We start from the raw sequence: 17,190 nt of genomic DNA, 5'->3' as shown, positions 1-17,190 counted from the left end.
CGTTGTACAGCCTTCAACAGCTGCAGGCTGGGGAGGGAGGGCTGTCGGCTCCAGCTTTTCCAAACCTGCTTTATTTGGGGTTCTTTAAATGCTTATACCTCCCTTCCAACCCACCTAGCCTAGATAGGAGAGAAAGGCAGTTTATGGGAACAGGAGAAGTAGACCTTGTTGGATTCAGTTTATGGGAGCGATTCCCCCTGGCACAATCGGCAGCTCAGCAGACCAGCAAATCCACCACAGTTGCTACCTGAAGCCTCAGCTGGAGCCCAGAGCATCTCAAAGTGGAGCGATGATTAACCAAATATCAAGACCCAAAAAGTCCCGCCTCCTATTTTGGGTGCATATATATATAATCTTCTCTCAGAGTCTGTACTAGGCTATGTTTCAGCTGGCAAAAACCAAGCCCCCACACAAGGTGATTCGACCTCCAAGTGGATAAACATCACCTGTTCTCTCTCAAGTCTCTTCCCCATACCACACCTGGGATCAAAACAAAAACATGTTTACATCTAATACTTATGCCTCACTTGGGCTCAAAAGAAAAAATGTTTCTATCCACCACAGAGGACAGGCACCCAATGCTCCCACAGCCCATCCTGCCTTGCTTCCCTGCTCTTCCGGCCGGCCCTATGCACTTTCAGGCTGTACGTAGGCTCCAGGCTTTTTGGTCTATTTGGTCTTCTTTCCCCAGTGGCACAGGGGAACTCTCTCGGCTCATGGGAGAGACCTACAGTATCTCCCTGTACCAGCTGTGGGCAGCCACTGTCCTTAGTGAGCTCAAGCCCGGGAGTTATGTCTTTTGCTGTGTTGTCTGTACCTGTTGCCCAGTCTGGGACCGACCCAAACATCTCAGAGGGAAGCCCTGGCAGTGCGGTGTGTTAAAACTCAGAACTTCTGCTTCCTTCACAGATGTGTGATGGCTGTGAGACTCGAGTGGTTCAGTTTGTGCTTGGCAGCTAAGCTACCCTGCAGGGCCGAGTATCTTCACCTCAGAAGATATGCTGGGCATGGAGATAACCCTCAACATGCCCAAAGTAAGCTCCCACTCATTTAGACCTCCTGAGGTATGGGGTCCTCTCAGTGGGGTCAACAGAGCCTAGGCCCCTCTTCCTGTACTATCCTTTTGGGGAAAGGCAGTCAGGTTTTCTAGGAGACTGACTCCATCTTACATACAGCAACACAATGTTGCTGCTTAGGATATAGGATTCTGCCTGGCCTGATGTTTTTTCCCTGTGATATGATTGGCACTTGGATACCACAGGGATTGTCTAATACCCTTAGTTGGGGAGGTAGTTTATCCCAAGAGCCAGATCTACAGAACCCTGGTGGCTGGACTGCGGCAGATCCCATAGTGTAACATTTCTTTAAAAAAAAAAATAAAAAGAGTCTCACAAAACTGGTAAAGGGAGCTAAGGCCTGTAATCCTTGCATTCTGGAGGCTAAAGCAGAATTGTCTTGAGTTCAAGGCCACTCTGAATTCCAGGTTACAGGCCAGACTGCCTCATATGAGCAATGGCGCAGAGAAACTACAAACTAGACCATTTGGTGGGTAAAAGATATTGGGGATCAAAATGCCAAGGCACTGGGGCGCGGGGGAAGGAAGCAAATGCAAGAAAATAATTGATTTGGAACTACTCGCCCTTGGCAGAGGTAGTGGATTTGTTGGGGGAAGGGGAAGTTAAAGTTAAGGTGAACAGAAATCACCTCAAGAGAGCTGTTCTTTTAGTAAACAGAAACCTTGAGCCCTGATTACCTCGACAAGTGCTTACTGCCCTTTTGGGGGCGGGGTGGGGTAGGGGGCTTTGGATCTGACACCGCAGGGGGTTAAAAAAAACCAAGAATATGTAAATGTGTTGTTTTCCAAGCGATCCGTTACAGGACAAGGACTTGTATAAGTTTGTTTGTCTTTGCCTCTCACAGAGTAACGGCTAGGCATGCCCGGCCCTGTAGTCTCCATGCAGCTCGGCGCGCACTTGGAGCTCAGGCTCCAAGGAGACCGGCTCCATGCCAGCAGGTTTCCACAACACCGAGTGCGGCCGGAGGGGCGGGGCATGGCCCTCGGGGAGCGTACGAACCCAGAGCCTGCCCAGTGCGCCCCGAGAGGGCCCAGCGCCACCACCGGAGCCTGTTTGGGTTGCTGTTTCATGGCTGCAATCTGCCCCAGCTTGGAAGCCCGCAATGCCTGGGCCTCCCTTCTCTCCCCAGCAGCAGCAGCAGCGACGGCGGCTAAACTTCCAAACCCGACAGAGCCCACAAAAGCGCTGGAAAGACGCCTCCTTCCCAGCCGGAAGCTTGCTTTCCACGTCCCGCCCGCGCGCTGCACTGCGGCGGTTACCAGGACGCCAAACTAGCGCAGCCAATAGTGTCAGGCTCTCGGCGTGCTCCCAGGAGGCAGCCAATTGGGGAGCAAATCAATCATTTGAAACACCCAATGGATTGAGCACTGCGGCGCCAGGGCGAGGATTGTGATAGGCAGAACTCCAGTCAGAGCTGACCAATAATGAGCGTGTATCGTTAAGAAGGCGGGCCCTAAGGGGCCCGATTGACGGAAAAGCAGCCAATCAAACGAGGGCGTTCCGTGGCCTCGTTCTGAAAGCCCAATCACAAGCTGGCGAAGGCGGGCCAACAGAGGTATATAAGTGTCGGCCGAGCGTCGGTTGTAGCACTCTGTGCGCCTGCTCCTCCCTAAGTGTTCCTCCTCTGCAGCCGCTCCGCAGTCGCCGCCGCCATGAGGGAGATCGTGCACCTGCAGGCTGGGCAGTGCGGCAACCAGATCGGCGCCAAGGTAGGCGGCTGGGTTTCTGCGGGACCGGACGCTAGCGGGACGGCCAGCCGGGGAAGATGGCGGAAGCGGGCGGCGGCGGCGGCCTTCCTCGTTGCGTCTTGGTTGCCGGCGTACGCCGGGCCTAGGCGTAGAGCCGGTAGCTGGTGGCGGCGGGGGCGGGCCGTGCGCGGCCCTTATGGACCGGTCGCCCGGGCGCTCTGGAGACCGGGGGGGGGGGGGGGGGGGAGGGCCTGCCGCACCCATCCGGGGCGGGGCTGCCTTGGAGCGCACCGGCTGCCGTGACTCAGCTAACGCCCGACTGACTCCCTTGCAGTTCTGGGAGGTAATCAGCGACGAGCATGGCATCGATCCCACCGGCACCTACCACGGGGATAGCGACCTCCAGCTGGAGCGCATTAACGTGTATTACAACGAGGCCACCGGTAAGGCTCCTCTACCCCCGTCTGCCCTCCCTATCACTTCTCTGGCTTGATCACGCTTGACGTCCCCGTGTTCCTCCAGGTGGCAAGTATGTGCCCCGCGCCGTGCTCGTGGACTTGGAGCCCGGCACCATGGACTCGGTGCGCTCGGGTCCCTTTGGGCAGATCTTCAGACCTGATAACTTCGTCTTCGGTGAGTGCAGTGGGGGTGTGGGTGGAGCTTTCTACCCCTGAGGCTCAAAGGTCAAGGGGCTGACTTAAAAGTCCTTGCTTACTTGCCACCCAGCTGCCCTCTGAGTCACTCAATCTCTTGTCCGAAAGCAGCTTTAGGGGAGGAAGGTCCAACTGTCTGCGGGGGGGGGGGGGCGCTGGTTGTGGTAGTGTGTGTGTGTGTGTGTGAGCAAACCCTGACCTGCTGTGACCAGCTGTTTTCTTTTACAGGTCAGAGTGGGGCTGGGAACAACTGGGCCAAGGGGCACTACACAGAAGGTGCAGAGCTGGTTGACTCTGTGTTGGACGTTGTGAGGAAGGAAGCCGAGAGCTGTGACTGCCTGCAGGGCTTCCAGCTGACCCACTCCCTGGGTGGGGGGACTGGGTCTGGGATGGGTACCCTCCTTATCAGCAAGATCCGGGAGGAGTACCCCGACCGAATCATGAACACCTTCAGTGTGGTACCTTCCCCCAAGGTGTCGGACACAGTGGTCGAGCCCTACAACGCCACCCTTTCAGTACACCAGCTTGTTGAAAACACAGATGAGACCTATTGCATTGATAACGAAGCACTCTATGACATCTGCTTCAGAACCCTGAAGCTGACCACACCCACTTACGGGGACCTGAACCATCTAGTGTCCGCCACCATGAGTGGGGTAACCACTTGCCTGAGATTCCCTGGCCAGCTAAATGCTGACCTTCGGAAGCTGGCTGTAAATATGGTGCCCTTCCCTCGCCTGCACTTCTTCATGCCTGGCTTTGCCCCCTTGACCAGCCGGGGCAGCCAGCAGTACCGTGCCCTGACAGTTCCTGAGCTCACCCAGCAGATGTTTGATGCCAAGAACATGATGGCTGCCTGTGATCCCCGCCATGGGCGCTACTTGACGGTGGCTGCCGTGTTCAGGGGCCGCATGTCTATGAAGGAGGTGGACGAACAGATGCTTAACGTCCAAAACAAGAACAGCAGCTACTTCGTTGAGTGGATCCCCAACAATGTGAAAACAGCTGTCTGTGACATTCCACCTCGGGGCCTGAAAATGTCCGCCACCTTCATCGGCAACAGCACCGCTATTCAGGAGCTGTTCAAACGCATCTCAGAGCAGTTCACAGCTATGTTCCGACGCAAGGCCTTCCTGCACTGGTACACTGGCGAGGGCATGGATGAGATGGAGTTCACCGAGGCTGAGAGCAACATGAACGACCTGGTGTCTGAGTACCAGCAGTACCAGGATGCTACGGCTGAGGAGGAGGGAGAGTTTGAGGAGGAGGCTGAGGAGGAGGTGGCCTAGAGCTGTCGTAGCCACTAAAGCATGGGAGCAGTGTGAACTCTTTATTCATTCACAGCCTGTCTGCTATCCATGTCCACTGTGCATTTGCTGTCCTGTGTCCTGACATCACTTGTACAGATATCACCATTAAAAGCAATTCATAGTGTGTGGCTTCGCCTCTCCAGTTCCTTATGATAGGCTCTTCGGGTGCTGTTACCAAATGTCAGCGCATAGTTGTCCTGCATGGCTGCAGAGGAGAAAGGTTTAAGATGAGTTCCTGGGATTAGCACACTGGAGAGGTCAGTGCAGGCTGTGAACAGAGCAGCAGCTCTAGGATCTTCAAATAAGCATGGAGTGACCTTGCTGGTTTTGTGTTAGATGGCTGGGCAGTCCCATACTGCCTGGGTAGCTGATCCAAGTCTACGCTGGGACTTTGGCCAGTGGGCCAACAGCTGATTATCAGCAAGTGTGGCTGGTTGATGAGCAGGACCCCTGACGTTGGTTTGATGTATTGTGTACATAAACTTGCCCTTTTGAAGGGGTGGGGTGGGGTTCTGGCAGGGAGTGATACTCACAAGGGATGAAGCCCATGTAGAAAGGAATCAGGCCTTGGCTTCTGTAGATGGTTGCGTCTGGCCAGTGGGTCCTGGGCAGCCTCTCACCCAGAGCACAGACTGGGTTTTTGAACACAAACTAGAGAAATGCATGTGCTGACAAGTGCTGTCTCCCCACACTGGGTGACCAAGATCTTGCCTCTGGGAGTTGTTAGCCATCTGACTCACCACCCACCCCCCTTCCTAGGATAGGGAACAAACCTTATTACCATATGAACAGGTCTCAAGCCCCAGCAAGCTTGGCCTTAAGGATGACCCCTGGGAATGGATGCTCACAGGTGAGAGGAGCAGGACTGCGGGGAAGCCTGCCCTAGCAGAGCATCAGGAAGCAGGCTGGGACCATGCACACCTACCTGGTTCTTGTCAAACTCATCCATAGCTTGTGTGACTCCATCCCGGTAATTCATTCCCATAACCCAGGCAAACCGGGGCACAAAGCCAGCATATCCTGGGTGGGTGGGTGTCAGGGTTAGGGCTAGGGCATCTCCTATACGCACTGTGTTGTGGGGGGGGGGGGGGGGGACAAAGGCAGCTTATCCTAGGTAGGTGTGCCTCAGGGTTAGGGCTAGGGCATCTCCTGTATACACTGGGGGAAGTGGGGCACAAAGCCAGCATATCCTGGGTGGGTGGGTGTCAGGGTTAGGGCTAGGGCATCTCCTGTACACACTTGGGGGGCGGGGGGGACAAAGGCAGCTTATCCTGGGTAGGTGTGTCAGGGCTAAGGCAGCCCCTGTACACATGCCTTGGGGTGTGAGAAATGCTGAGCCCTGTTACCCTGAACATAAAGCTCTTGAGCCCATTAATTCCATCCCTGAAGGCTGAGCGCGGCTGTGGTGGTGCACACCTTTGATCTAGTGGATCTCAGAGTTTGAGGCCAGCCTGGTCTATAGACAGAATTCCAACATAGCCAGGGCTACACACAGAAGGTCTGTCTTGAAAAACCAGAGCAACAACGAAAACATTCATAAACATTGGTTGCTGCCTCTTGGGACCAAATTGAGCTCTTCTTGGGAGCAGCTGGGCTTGCTCAGGGAAAAAAAGCCCTCCTGTTCTCAGGGTAGGAAGGGGTCCAGGCAGCAAACCCTCAGCTATTCTCACTGTCTGGACTGCCCACCCCTTACCTGAGATAGCCTTGCGTTGGATTAGGTTGGGGTGGTCTAGCTGGGGCAGTCGCTGGAATCTGCCCACATCTAGTGTCTCCTGTGGGGGATGTTGTGGCAGGTATTCATCCCTCCGCCAGTGGTATAGCTTTAACAGGGAAGTGCAAATTATTACACAGCTTGTGTGTGTGTGTGTGTGTGTGTGTGTATGTGTGTGTGCATGTGCATGCATGCATGTGCACGCATGGCGGGAAAGAAGGACCCAGGCCAGGGTGTCTCTCTAGTTACCTGGCACCTTCCTGGGGTCTCCTGAGGAGGTGCTGCGTTCTTCCAGGCCTCTTCCCCATATGCCAGCAGTAGACCTGGATGCCCCAGCTCTCTAGCTTCCACCTTTCTGCCTGGAGGGCATGGTGGGTAGGGTGGATACGGCATGAAGCCTGCAGGCAGCGGAACCTGTCTGGATATGTTCTCTACCTCTGCTGGAACTTGAGTGTCCACTTCCTGGCGTGGGAGCTGGCCCAAGATCTCAAAATTCTTGTAGGGTTTCAGACCTGTACGGACAGGGCAGCCCTTGAGCCATGAAGGAAGCAGAGTGGAGCCCTAAGGAGGCTGGGCTGGGTCCCGGCTCCAGCCCTTCAGGCTGGGGTCCCTGCCCTAGACCTGAAGCTCACTGGAATAGTGTGGGATGTAAGGTTGTGTCAGGTCCCTGCAGGGAATCCACGGTGGCTTGGGTTTGCTGAAGTCCTCGATGAACTTGGGCTTGGACATAGGTGACAGTACAGAGCAGGGGCTCTTCTGTACGCTGGGGTCTGTGAGCAGCTGTGCGGTGGTCCGGCCATAAGTGTTCCCCACCTGGTAGCGCAGTTGAGGATAGAAACCAGCATATCTGTGGAGAGAGAAGCAGCTGCCACTTGTTAATTAGGGGCCATTGGCACCTGGACTCTGAGGACTCAGGATTAGCATATGTCTAATCTGACACCCAGGCCTTTACTACTGTTATTACTACCCTCAGGTGGTTCTCCACAGTAGACCCATCCACTTGGCAGTTCTCTCACTCTATGTGCATAGGTCTTCTGCCTGCACAGATGTCTGTGTGCTACATGTGCGTCCAGTGCCTGTGGTCCCAAGAGGGTGATGGATCCCCTGGGACTGGAGTTAACAACATAGCTGGGAAGCTACCGAGTGGATGCTGGGAATCGAACTGCCTTCTCTGGAAAGACCAGTAAGTTCTCTTAACTGCTGAACCATCTCTCCAGCTCAGCACCCAGCCGTTCTCAACACTGTATCCCTTACCCACTGACACTTCCAAAAGCGACCAATTTTGAAAAGAGGAACAGGTTCTTCAATTTTCCCCTACTTTATGCGCTCCTGTGTTGCACTTGGTGGGTCTGTGTAGGTACTCACATACATTCTTTGGACGTCTGTTTTATTTATTTTGCAGTACTGAAAATGAGACCTAGGACTTTGCAAGTGCATGCTAGGCAAGCACCCCACTTCCAGTAACATCTTTTTTTTTTTTTTTTTTTTTTAATTGTCTTTAACTGGCCTACACTTATCCCATCTCTAAACTACCTCTTCCTATGGAGAGAAAGTCCAGCCTTTGCTTATCCAGTCTCTGCCAGCTGTTTGGCTGCCATGGTTTTTGCCCTTGACAGATGTGCTGGCCACCTAGCACTGCATTCAGGTTGAGGCCACAGGGAGGAGCAAGACCTAGCTTTCCTCTGTGTTCCACCTGTCCCAGAGCTCTTTGCCCTACTAGTCTCTGTGTAACTCTAGCTTTGGGCTGCTTCAGCATTGGTCCTCAGCCTCCTGGAGTCCAGGTTAAACCCAGCCCTCCAGACCATCCTTCCTTCCCAGCCCCAACCTCTGTCTCTATAGAGCTCCCAGCTCTTACCCAGGGATGTAGTGGGGTTCTGCAGTGAAGAGGTTGTGTTTCTGAGTCGCTGTCATTGCTTTGACTCTGCCCTTGCTGGCTCAGCCCTTTCTGTGTCCACCTTCCTTCCCTGAGAAGAGACCTGTTGCCCTGTAACCATTGTGAAGGGGCCAGCGTTATGGACCCAGGCATCTGTTAACCCTGGGAGTGCTCCCACTATTACAGCTGATTCAAAGACCAGCTAGGAAGTTGTCCTGAGCAAGGCAGGGGTTCTGGAAAGGAAGCTGCACTCACCCAGAGCTCAGGAGCCCAATGGGAAGGAGTTGGACTTTCACTACCCCCGGAGGCCAAGCCCCAGTTGAGAAGCAGTCCCTACTTGATGGTGGGCTCTTTACCCCCTAGGCCTTTACTGATGACGTCAGTACTGAGACAGGTTTCCTGGACGGACAGCTGTGTGGACTCTCCAATAGACTTGTTCCCCTGTAGTGAGACATTATTTTCACACTTAACAAATCCTCATTCTGAAACCGGGCATGGTGGCACATGCCTTTAATCTCAGCACCCGGGAGGCAGAGGCAGACAGATCACTGTGAGTTCGAGGCCAGTCTGGTCCACAAAGTGAGTCCAGGACAGCCAAGGCTACACAGAGAGAGACCCCGTCTCAAAAAACAAACAAACAAACAAACAAACCTTCATTCTGTTGGTTTTTGGTTTTTTCCCCCGAGACAGGGTTTCTCTGTGTAGCCTTGGTTGACCCAGATTCACTTTGTAGACCAGGCTGGCCTCAAACTCACAGTGATCTGCCTGCCTGCCTCTGCCTCCTGAGTGCTAGGATTAAAAGTGTGCACCACCACACCCGGCCCTTCATTCTCATTTCTTTTTTAGATTTATTTATTTATTTTATTTATTTATTATTTATACAGTATTCTGTCCCCATGTATGCTGCAGGCCAGAAGAGGGCACCAGATCTCATTATAGGTGGTTGTGAGCCACCATGTGGTTGCTGGGAATTGAACTCAGGACCTTTGGAAGAACAGACAGTGCTCTTAACCTCGGAGCCATCTCTCCAACCCTCATTCTGTTTTTTTAATATAGAAAAATGTTTGATGCTGGAGAGATGGCTCAGCAGTTGAGTGCTGTTTGCTCTATCAGAGGACTGAGGTTCAAATCCCAGCACCCACATGGCAGCTCAAACTTGTGTATAGCTCCCGTTCCAGGGTTTCTGACACCCTCACGCTGACATGCATACAGGCAAAACACACTAATGGTCATAAAATAAAAATAAAAAAGAACTTTCTTTGATGCTGGTGAGATGACTCAAGGGTAAAGAATGCTTGTCATGGAGCCGGCTGTGGTGGCACACACCTTTAACCCCAGCACTATAGAGGCAGAGGCAGGCGGATCATTGTGAGTTCGAGGCCAGCCTGGTCTACAAAGTGAGTCCAGGACAGCCAAGGCTACACAGAGAGACCCTGTCTTGAAAAAACAAAACAAAACAAACAAGAATGCTTGTCATGAAGCCCAATGGCCTGAGTTCAGTCCAGAGTTCAGAGAATCCACTCCAAATGTTGTCCTCTGACTTCTACTAACACACTCTAGCAAATAAAACCCTACTTAATAACAAAAGCCTTTTCTTTTTGCATGTATGGGCAGATGTGTACAGAGCCCAGTGGTCATCTTCTAGTAGTCTTTCTGTCAACGTTGTTTTCTTTCTTTCTCTCTCTCTCTCTCTCTCTCTCTTTTTTTTTTTGAGACAAGTTTTCTCTATGTAGCCCTGGCTGTTCTGGACTCACTCTGTAAACCAGACTGGCCTTGAACTCACAGAGATGCACTTGCCTCTGACTCCCTAGTGCTGGGATTAAAGGCATGTGCCACCGTGGCCAGCAACACTTTTTAAAGGCAGGTTTTCCTTGGTATCTGATGTTTACTGACTCAGGCTTGCTAGCTCTCAAGCCTAGGGATCCGCCTGCCTGCTTCCCCAACACTTGCTTTACAGAAGTTTTTTATTTTATTGTGTGTGTACACATGTGCTCCTGTGGAGGTCAATGGACAACTTTGAGGAGTTCGTCATCTCTTCACCTTGTTGGGTTCTGGGGAGTGAAGTCAGGTTGTCAGGGTTTGATGGCACGTGCCTTTATCCACTGAGCCATCTTGCTGGCCCAAGCATGCCACCAAGACAAGCTGTGTATGTATTTGTGTGTGTGTGTGTGTGTGTGTTGGTAATTCAAACTAAGGTCCCTATACTTGCACAGAAAGCACAACTGACCTATCTCCCTAGCTTGTAGGTAGAACTTTATAACTATTAAAAATAAATCTAACATAAAGAGGAAAAAGTACAGGTTCTCACCACGTCAACTCCTCGTAAGCAATAATAGAAGGCAGACTAAACTTTGCCGCAGCTGTTGTGAATAGATAATTCTGCCTAAAACTTTCATGAAGGGGGCTGGAGAGATGGGTCAGAGGTTAAAGCCACTTGTTCGTCTTCCCAAGTGCCCTAGTTTGACGTCCAGCACTCACCCCAGGCATCTCACACCCACCTGTAACTCTAGCCCCAGGGCATCCAGCACCCCTGGCTGTGGGAGCACCTGTTCTCACGAGTACAAACCTACATACAGACACACAGCTAAAGATTCTAAAGATAAAAAGTGAGCTGGTAGCTGGACTTGGTAGTGCACGCCTTTAATCCCAGCACTCAGGGAGGCAGAGGCAGGCGGATCACTGTGAGTTCGAGGCCAGCCTGGTCTACAAAGTGAGTCCAGGATGGCCAAGGCTTCACAGAGAAACCCTGTGTTCAGAGGTGAGGGGGTCGGGGTGGGAGGTCTTGGGCATTGCAGCAAATGCCCTTAATTCTAGCACTTGGGAGGCAGAAGCAATCTGATCTCTGACTTGAGTCAGCCTGGTCTACCGAGCAAGTTCCAGGACAGCCATGGCTACAGAGAGAAACCCTATCATTTTGTTTTGTTTTTGTTTTTGTTTTTCAAGACATTCTCCGTTTTGGTCATAGGCGTGCACCACCACACCCAGCTGAGAAACTCTGTCTTGAAATACCAACATTAAATTAAAAAGTTTAAAAAATGATTGCTTTTATTTTATTTTATTTATTTAGTTAGTTAGTTCCTTTTTTTTGTTTTTTTGTTTTGTTTTGTTTTTTTGAAACAGAGTTTCTCTGTGTAGCCTTGGCTGTCCTGGACTCACCACACCCAGCAAAATGTGATTGATTTTAGAGTCTCATTAAAAACAAGCCTTTTTGGGGGCTGAAGAGATGGCTCACCAGTTAAGAGCACTGGTTGCTCTTCCAAAGGTCCTGAGTTCAATTCCCAGCAGCTACATGGTGGCTCACAACTATCTGTAATGAGATCTGGTGCCCTCTTCTGGCCTGCTGGCATACATGCAGGTAGGATATTGTATAAATAAATAAATCTTTTAAAAATTATTAAATGCCTGAGCATTCGGGAGGCAGAGGCAGGGGGATCAATGTGAGTTCAAGGCCAGACTGGTCTACAAAGTGAGTTCAGGACAGCCAAGGCTACACAGAGAAACCATGTCTCAAACCAAACCAACCAACCAAACAAACAAATTATATAAATAAAATAAATAACTTGGGGTTGGAGAGATGGCTCAGAGGTTAAGAGCCCTAAAAGGTCCTGAGGTCAATTCCCAGCAACCACATGGCAGCTCATTTGGTGCCCTCTTCTGGTCTCCTGACTCACACGCAGACAGAATACTGAATAAATAACCCTTTTTTTTGTTTTTTTTGTTTTTTGTTTTTCGAGACAGGGTGTCCTCTTCTGGTGTGCAGGCAGAGCACTGTATATATAATAAATTAAGTTAAAAAAATAAAAAATAAATCTTTTTCTGGGCTGTCGAGATGGTTCAGCAGTTAAGAGCACTGGCTGCTTTTCCAGAGGTCCTGAGTTCAATTCTCAGCAACCACATGGTGGCTCACAACCATCTATAAAGAGATCTGGTGCCATCTTCTGGTGCGCAGGCACACATGCAGACAGAAGTGTATATGTAATAAATAAAAATCTTTTTAAAAAAACTTTCTTTAAAGTAGTATGAAATATTAAAATTAACCCTCCAATATTAAAATACAAATACAAGCACAAACGACTGAAAAGAAAACAAACCCACAGCCTCTAAATACTACATAGAGGTACAGTTCTACCTGAATCAAATCAATGCAGATCTGACGCTGATAAAGGCAGTCTTTACTGGGGGGGCGGTCCCTGGGCTGGCCCCTGGAGCACAATTTGCTCCTGTAGATCAAGTGTAAACAAAACACTGTTTCCACCACCCTAAAGGAGTGCTTAGAAACTAAACAAAAATACAAGTGGCTGTGAGGCTAGAGTGTGTCTGAGCAGCTAAGAGCACTTGCTGCTCTTGTAGAAGATCCAAGTTCAATCGTAGGTAACTCCACTTCTAGGCCATTCGATGTCTCTTCAGATCTCCACATCACCAGGCTTGCATGTGGCACACGCACACACATGTGGGCAAAGCACACATACATACTAATTCTTTTTTTTTTGGTTTTTGGAGACAGAGTTTCTCTGTGTAGCCTTGGCTGTCCTGGACTCGCTTTGTAGACTAGGCTGGCCTCGAACTCACAGCGATCCGCCTGCCTCTGCCTCCTGAGTGCTGGGATTAAAGGCGTGCGCCACCACACCCAGCCTCTAAATAATTCTTGAAACAAGAAGAGATACATGTGTGGCACATCACAACTGTATGTATGTATGTGTATATATATATATATATATATATATATATATATATATATATATATATATATATATATATTTTTTTTTTTTTTTTTTCTATGTAACCCAGGCTGGCCTTGAACTTGCAGTGATCCTCCTGCCTCAGCCTCCCAAGTGTGGGCCACCAGCTTCACAGCAGTGTAAGTGTGTATATGCTAGAGGCCAGAGGCTGATGTGGGCATCTTCCTCAATTGCTCCCCCACCCCACCCCTGCTTAGTTTTTTTTTTTGAGATACAGTTTATCTCGCAGACTTTAGAGTGCACCAGTTCAGCTCAGCTGGCTGGACAGTGAACCCAGGCTTCCTCCTGCCTCTGTCTTCCCAGTGCTGGGGCTGCAGAGGCACAGAGCTGTGCAGCCAACTCTAGGTTCTCATGCTGGCCCTGCAGGCACTTTCACTTACTGAGCCATTTTTATCCCCGCAGCAATATTTGTCACCGGAAGGAAATGACAACAAACGCTCCTCCAGAACCCTACACACTAGGTACCTTAACACCATCAGTCACGTGCTCAAAGGGCCCTGCGCAATGCTGGAGGTGGCTCCTGGCAGCCTGTGATCCCTCTGTCCAAATCAAACTTGTTTCCTCATGTCTCCATCCACCTATCCAGAGATGTGTCAGTCAGGGCCAGTGCTGAACGGAGAGATCCAGAAAGGAAGAAACCCAGTCACGGTAGAAGAGAGTTGAGGGAGGCTTGGTGGATAAGGTGTTTGTGTCTGAGGTCAGCTTGGGGAGGGTTGGGGCCAAGGTAAGGGCCAGACCAGCCAGCGTAAGAGGCCACTCTGCAAGGAAGGGCCTTCGCGCTCAGATGGGATTAAAAGCGTGCGCCACCACACCCGGCAGAAGATGAGCTTGGATAACTACCCCTTCCCGGGCTGGCCAGACTTAGTAGCCAGGCCCGAGTGCTTTGCTTTGTTTCCCCATGACAGGTTTTGTTGCAGAACCAACTCTGCCTCCTATCCCTCCTCTCCCTCCCCTCCCTCCTTCCCTCCCCTCCCCCCCCCCTCCCTCCTCTCTGACTGTCTTTCTCCCTACACTCTTTTAGTTGGCTCTCATTCACACCCCTGGCCATACCGCAGGACTTGGCATGAACTCACATGTCCTGGCCCCCTCTTTACCTAGTGTGGGGGTTCCCAGACTTCCCAGTACAGTTAGAGTGGATCCAAAGCCCCCAGGGGAGGGGAAAATGGCTGGGACAGGTTAGAGCCTGTCTTGACCAAGGCTGACCTGGGTGACGATCTCAGCTAGTAGGGAGAGGATGGTTGCCCTGTAGGAGAGCCCCTCCTGATCTGGACAATGTTCCCTTTCCTAGGGAGCTCCCAGCAACACAGGGGAGGGGCCTGACCCAACAATGAGGTCACAGAGCCTAGCAGTGCCCTCCCCCAAGGGAGCCCAAGACCCAGAATGAATTTTGACCAGAAGGCTGTGAAATTCCTGGCAAATTTTTACATCAATGGAGGAAAACACTGGACCAGGGGCCCCCTGAGTCAGAAGTCTCTTCATCCCACCCAGTAATTTCCAGAGGATGGTGGACAGGCGGAGATAACCAAGTGGGAAGACCACTAGGATAGGTAGACAGTGGCTGTTGGCTTCCTTGCAGGCCCACGGCTGCTGTGCTGTGGTGGGACGAGGAGGTCCAGGCAGCCTGGGATGAGATGTGGCCCCCAAAAACGAAGAGGGCCCCAGAGGGCTTCAGGTTAAGAATGGGCACCCCCAATGAGTCCACACCTGTCTGCACAGGGCCCCTGAGGGAGCTGTGTGAGTGAGGGTTTTGGCTACCTCACTCCCACCCCAGGCCAGTATTTGGGCGGGGCGGGGGCGGGGCGGGGCCGGGGTGGGGGTTGTAGGGAGGGCAAGGTGAAAGCAGCTTTCTAGGAAGAAATGGATCTAGAGCTTGCTTTTTCTGCACCAGTGCTAGAGCGGCGTCCTCCAATCCTGACCGACCTGGATGTCCCTGGCCCCACCAAGTATGAGATGCCCAGCGCGTCTCTGTCTCTGCGAGAGTACTCTCCACACCCCCATTTCACCTTCGGTTCCAAGTACCCGGGTCGAGGTGCATGTCTCCACAACCCTGCCTAACTAAACCTGGGGAATGGGGACCTCCTGCCCTGAAAACCTCCCCACCGACTATCCGCCCCACTGCAGAGGGTGGTGGCCGCAGGGCATGGCAGACCGTGTGGTTCCAAAGTGAAAACCCCTTCATACAGAAGACCGACTTCAACAGAGAGCAAAAGGTAGGGACAGTGTGCGGGCCAGGAAGAGGAAGGGTGTCAGACGATGATTAGGGCCGCCTTGCAGGAAGGTGAGGAAAGAATGGGTCAGGCGGCTTGTGGCAGGGGCTGCATGACTGGGTTTGGCGGTGTAGGAGAACCGAGGCCTCGAAAGCACCAAGGCACTCGTTCAGGCCTAGGGTACGGCAAAGCAGGACAAGGAGGTTGCAGTGTGTCCTGACTCCTCACAGTGGCCGTCGCCCGCCGAGTACAAGCCTCTGAGCCAGCCTGCCTTCCCGGCCTTCAGCTTTGGAGGCCGTCGTCGCTCTGCTGTCAAAATACCCGAGAGTCATTTCCGCCCAGGGATGCTCCGAGACCGAGGTCCTCGTTCCTACACCCCACTCATGCCTGCCCCCCAGCCCTCCGGCGAGAAGCGACCCAGCCCCAACACCTATGACATCCTTCCCGGGTGCCGTTTGCAGAGCACGCGCTCACCTGCCTTCTCCATGAGCCGCTCTCCGGCCCTTACCTCCTGGGCGAGCTCATGTAAGGGAGGCCTAGGGCGGCAAAAGGGTGCTTGGGCTGCACGGAGGGGGGTTGCAGGGGTGAGGACTAGGGTCAGCTCACTCTCTCCGCAGCCCGAACCCCAGGTCCGGGGGCCTATTACGTGGAAGACTGCTACAACTCACGCTTCCCGGCTTCGCCTGGAGTGGTCATCCAAGGAGTGCGCAGACCCAAGCGCCACGACACAGGCCCCTTCTGCACCCTGTAGGCCCATCGGGTATAGATTGCAAAGCTCCTTTGAGGCTTTTCCCAGGTTTCCTTTGGAACTCGTGTCTGCAGCCTGCCCTGGCCTCTGACCCTCCAGACCCTCTCACCCCACTCTTCTGGCGTAGGCTGTGCAACAAGAAGAGTCTTCCCAGAGCCCCCCCCCCCAAAAGCCCTTCCACTATACTGAGATGCAAAGATTCTTCTGAACTGTGGTCTCCGCTGTGCCTGGTTGCCCATCCTTTGCCCTTGAATATGTCATGACTTCTTGCTTCCCTGGTATTTCTGGCTTTCTCTGTTCCTTTTTTTAAAAGGATATTTTATCTAGTTTTAATCTATGAAAGTGTCAGATCTTTAAGTTACAGACAGTTGTAAGCTGCCACATGGGTGCTGGGAATTGAACCCGGGTCCTTTGGAAGAACAGGCAGTGCTCTTAACCACTGAGCCATCTCTCCAGTCCCAGCTTTCTCTGTTCCTACACGGTGCTCTTCAAGATGGAAATGGTAGCCTGGGAACTAACCGTAGCTTTCTGACCTACGATAGACTAGAAGAAGGGCCCTGTGGTAACATGGGACAACCTGATCCAGTCATGTCACCCAAGGTCCAGCATCTGCCTGAGGGTCAGGGCTGCTTGCTGAGCTGAGGAACTGTTGGGCTAGGATGGGGATTTGCCATCTTCACACAGGCCCAGCCTTGCCTAGCCCACCAGGCAGGCCCCGGGGGATCGCCTCACCGGACACTAGCCCCTACTTCCCTGGGGCCTTGACCTGAGGATTCACCTGAGTTTGGTAACTTGTGTTCTGAGAGCCCAGGCCCAAAGCCCCTGCCCCTGCCCAAGGCAGCGGCCTGACTGTTGGTCCCCTCAGTGCTGCTGGCTTGTCTTCCGACTTAGAAGGAGCCCCCTTTAGTAGCCTCACTTTGTCATTACTGACAGCAGTGTCTCCATGGCCCGCTCCACACTTCCTTCCTTGCCTAGGCACAGATCTCACTTCATAACTTTTAAACAATTATTTTTATGTGCATGGCGTTTTGCTTGCTTGTATGCATGTGTACAATGCGTGTCCCTAATGCCCAGAAGACAACAGAGACATTAGATCCCTTGGAACTGACGTTACAGTTGATAGTAAGCTATCTCTCTGTGTAGCCCTGCCTGTCCTGGAACTCTCTTTGTAGACCAGGCTGTCCT

General features: G+C 52.1%; 3 protein-coding genes across 4 annotated transcripts; 2 read left to right on the top strand and 1 right to left on the bottom strand.

The window, feature by feature from the left end:
- Window positions 1-2,627: 2,627 nt before the first annotated feature.
- Window positions 2,628-4,851, top strand: Tubb4b (tubulin beta 4B class IVb). The gene is made up of 4 exons (XM_051166328.1): window positions 2,628-2,785; window positions 3,099-3,207; window positions 3,287-3,397; window positions 3,646-4,851. The coding sequence occupies exons 1-4, from the start codon at window positions 2,729-2,731 to the stop codon at window positions 4,704-4,706; spliced, it is 1,338 nt and encodes a 445-aa protein (XP_051022285.1). The 5' UTR covers window positions 2,628-2,728; the 3' UTR covers window positions 4,707-4,851.
- On the bottom strand, window positions 4,844-8,536 carry Fam166a (family with sequence similarity 166 member A). The gene is made up of 7 exons (XM_051166329.1): window positions 8,294-8,536; window positions 7,071-7,285; window positions 6,688-6,950; window positions 6,421-6,547; window positions 5,653-5,747; window positions 5,261-5,378; window positions 4,844-4,932 (listed from the first exon to the last, which is right to left on the bottom strand). The coding sequence occupies exons 1-7, from the start codon at window positions 8,347-8,349 to the stop codon at window positions 4,844-4,846; spliced, it is 963 nt and encodes a 320-aa protein (XP_051022286.1). The 5' UTR covers window positions 8,350-8,536.
- A 5,894-nt stretch (window positions 8,537-14,430) lies between these two features.
- Window positions 14,431-16,008, top strand: Stpg3 (sperm-tail PG-rich repeat containing 3). Of its 2 annotated transcripts, none has more exons than XM_051167086.1 (6): window positions 14,431-14,537; window positions 14,627-14,784; window positions 14,939-15,079; window positions 15,172-15,260; window positions 15,656-15,782; window positions 15,875-16,008. In XM_051167086.1, the coding sequence occupies exons 1-6, from the start codon at window positions 14,431-14,433 to the stop codon at window positions 16,006-16,008; spliced, it is 756 nt and encodes a 251-aa protein (XP_051023043.1). The 2 variants fall into 2 exon arrangements, with proteins under 2 accessions (XP_051023043.1, XP_051023042.1); XM_051167085.1 differs by having other exon boundaries at window positions 15,488-15,782.
- The last annotated feature ends 1,182 nt before the right edge of the window (window positions 16,009-17,190 follow it).

This window comes from Acomys russatus, chromosome 24 (assembly GCF_903995435.1).
Source record: "Acomys russatus chromosome 24, mAcoRus1.1, whole genome shotgun sequence".
NCBI lineage: Eukaryota > Metazoa > Chordata > Mammalia > Rodentia > Muridae > Acomys > Acomys russatus.
The sequence above is the reverse complement of the archived record's forward strand: the minus strand, read 5'-3'. Positions and strand labels throughout refer to the sequence as shown.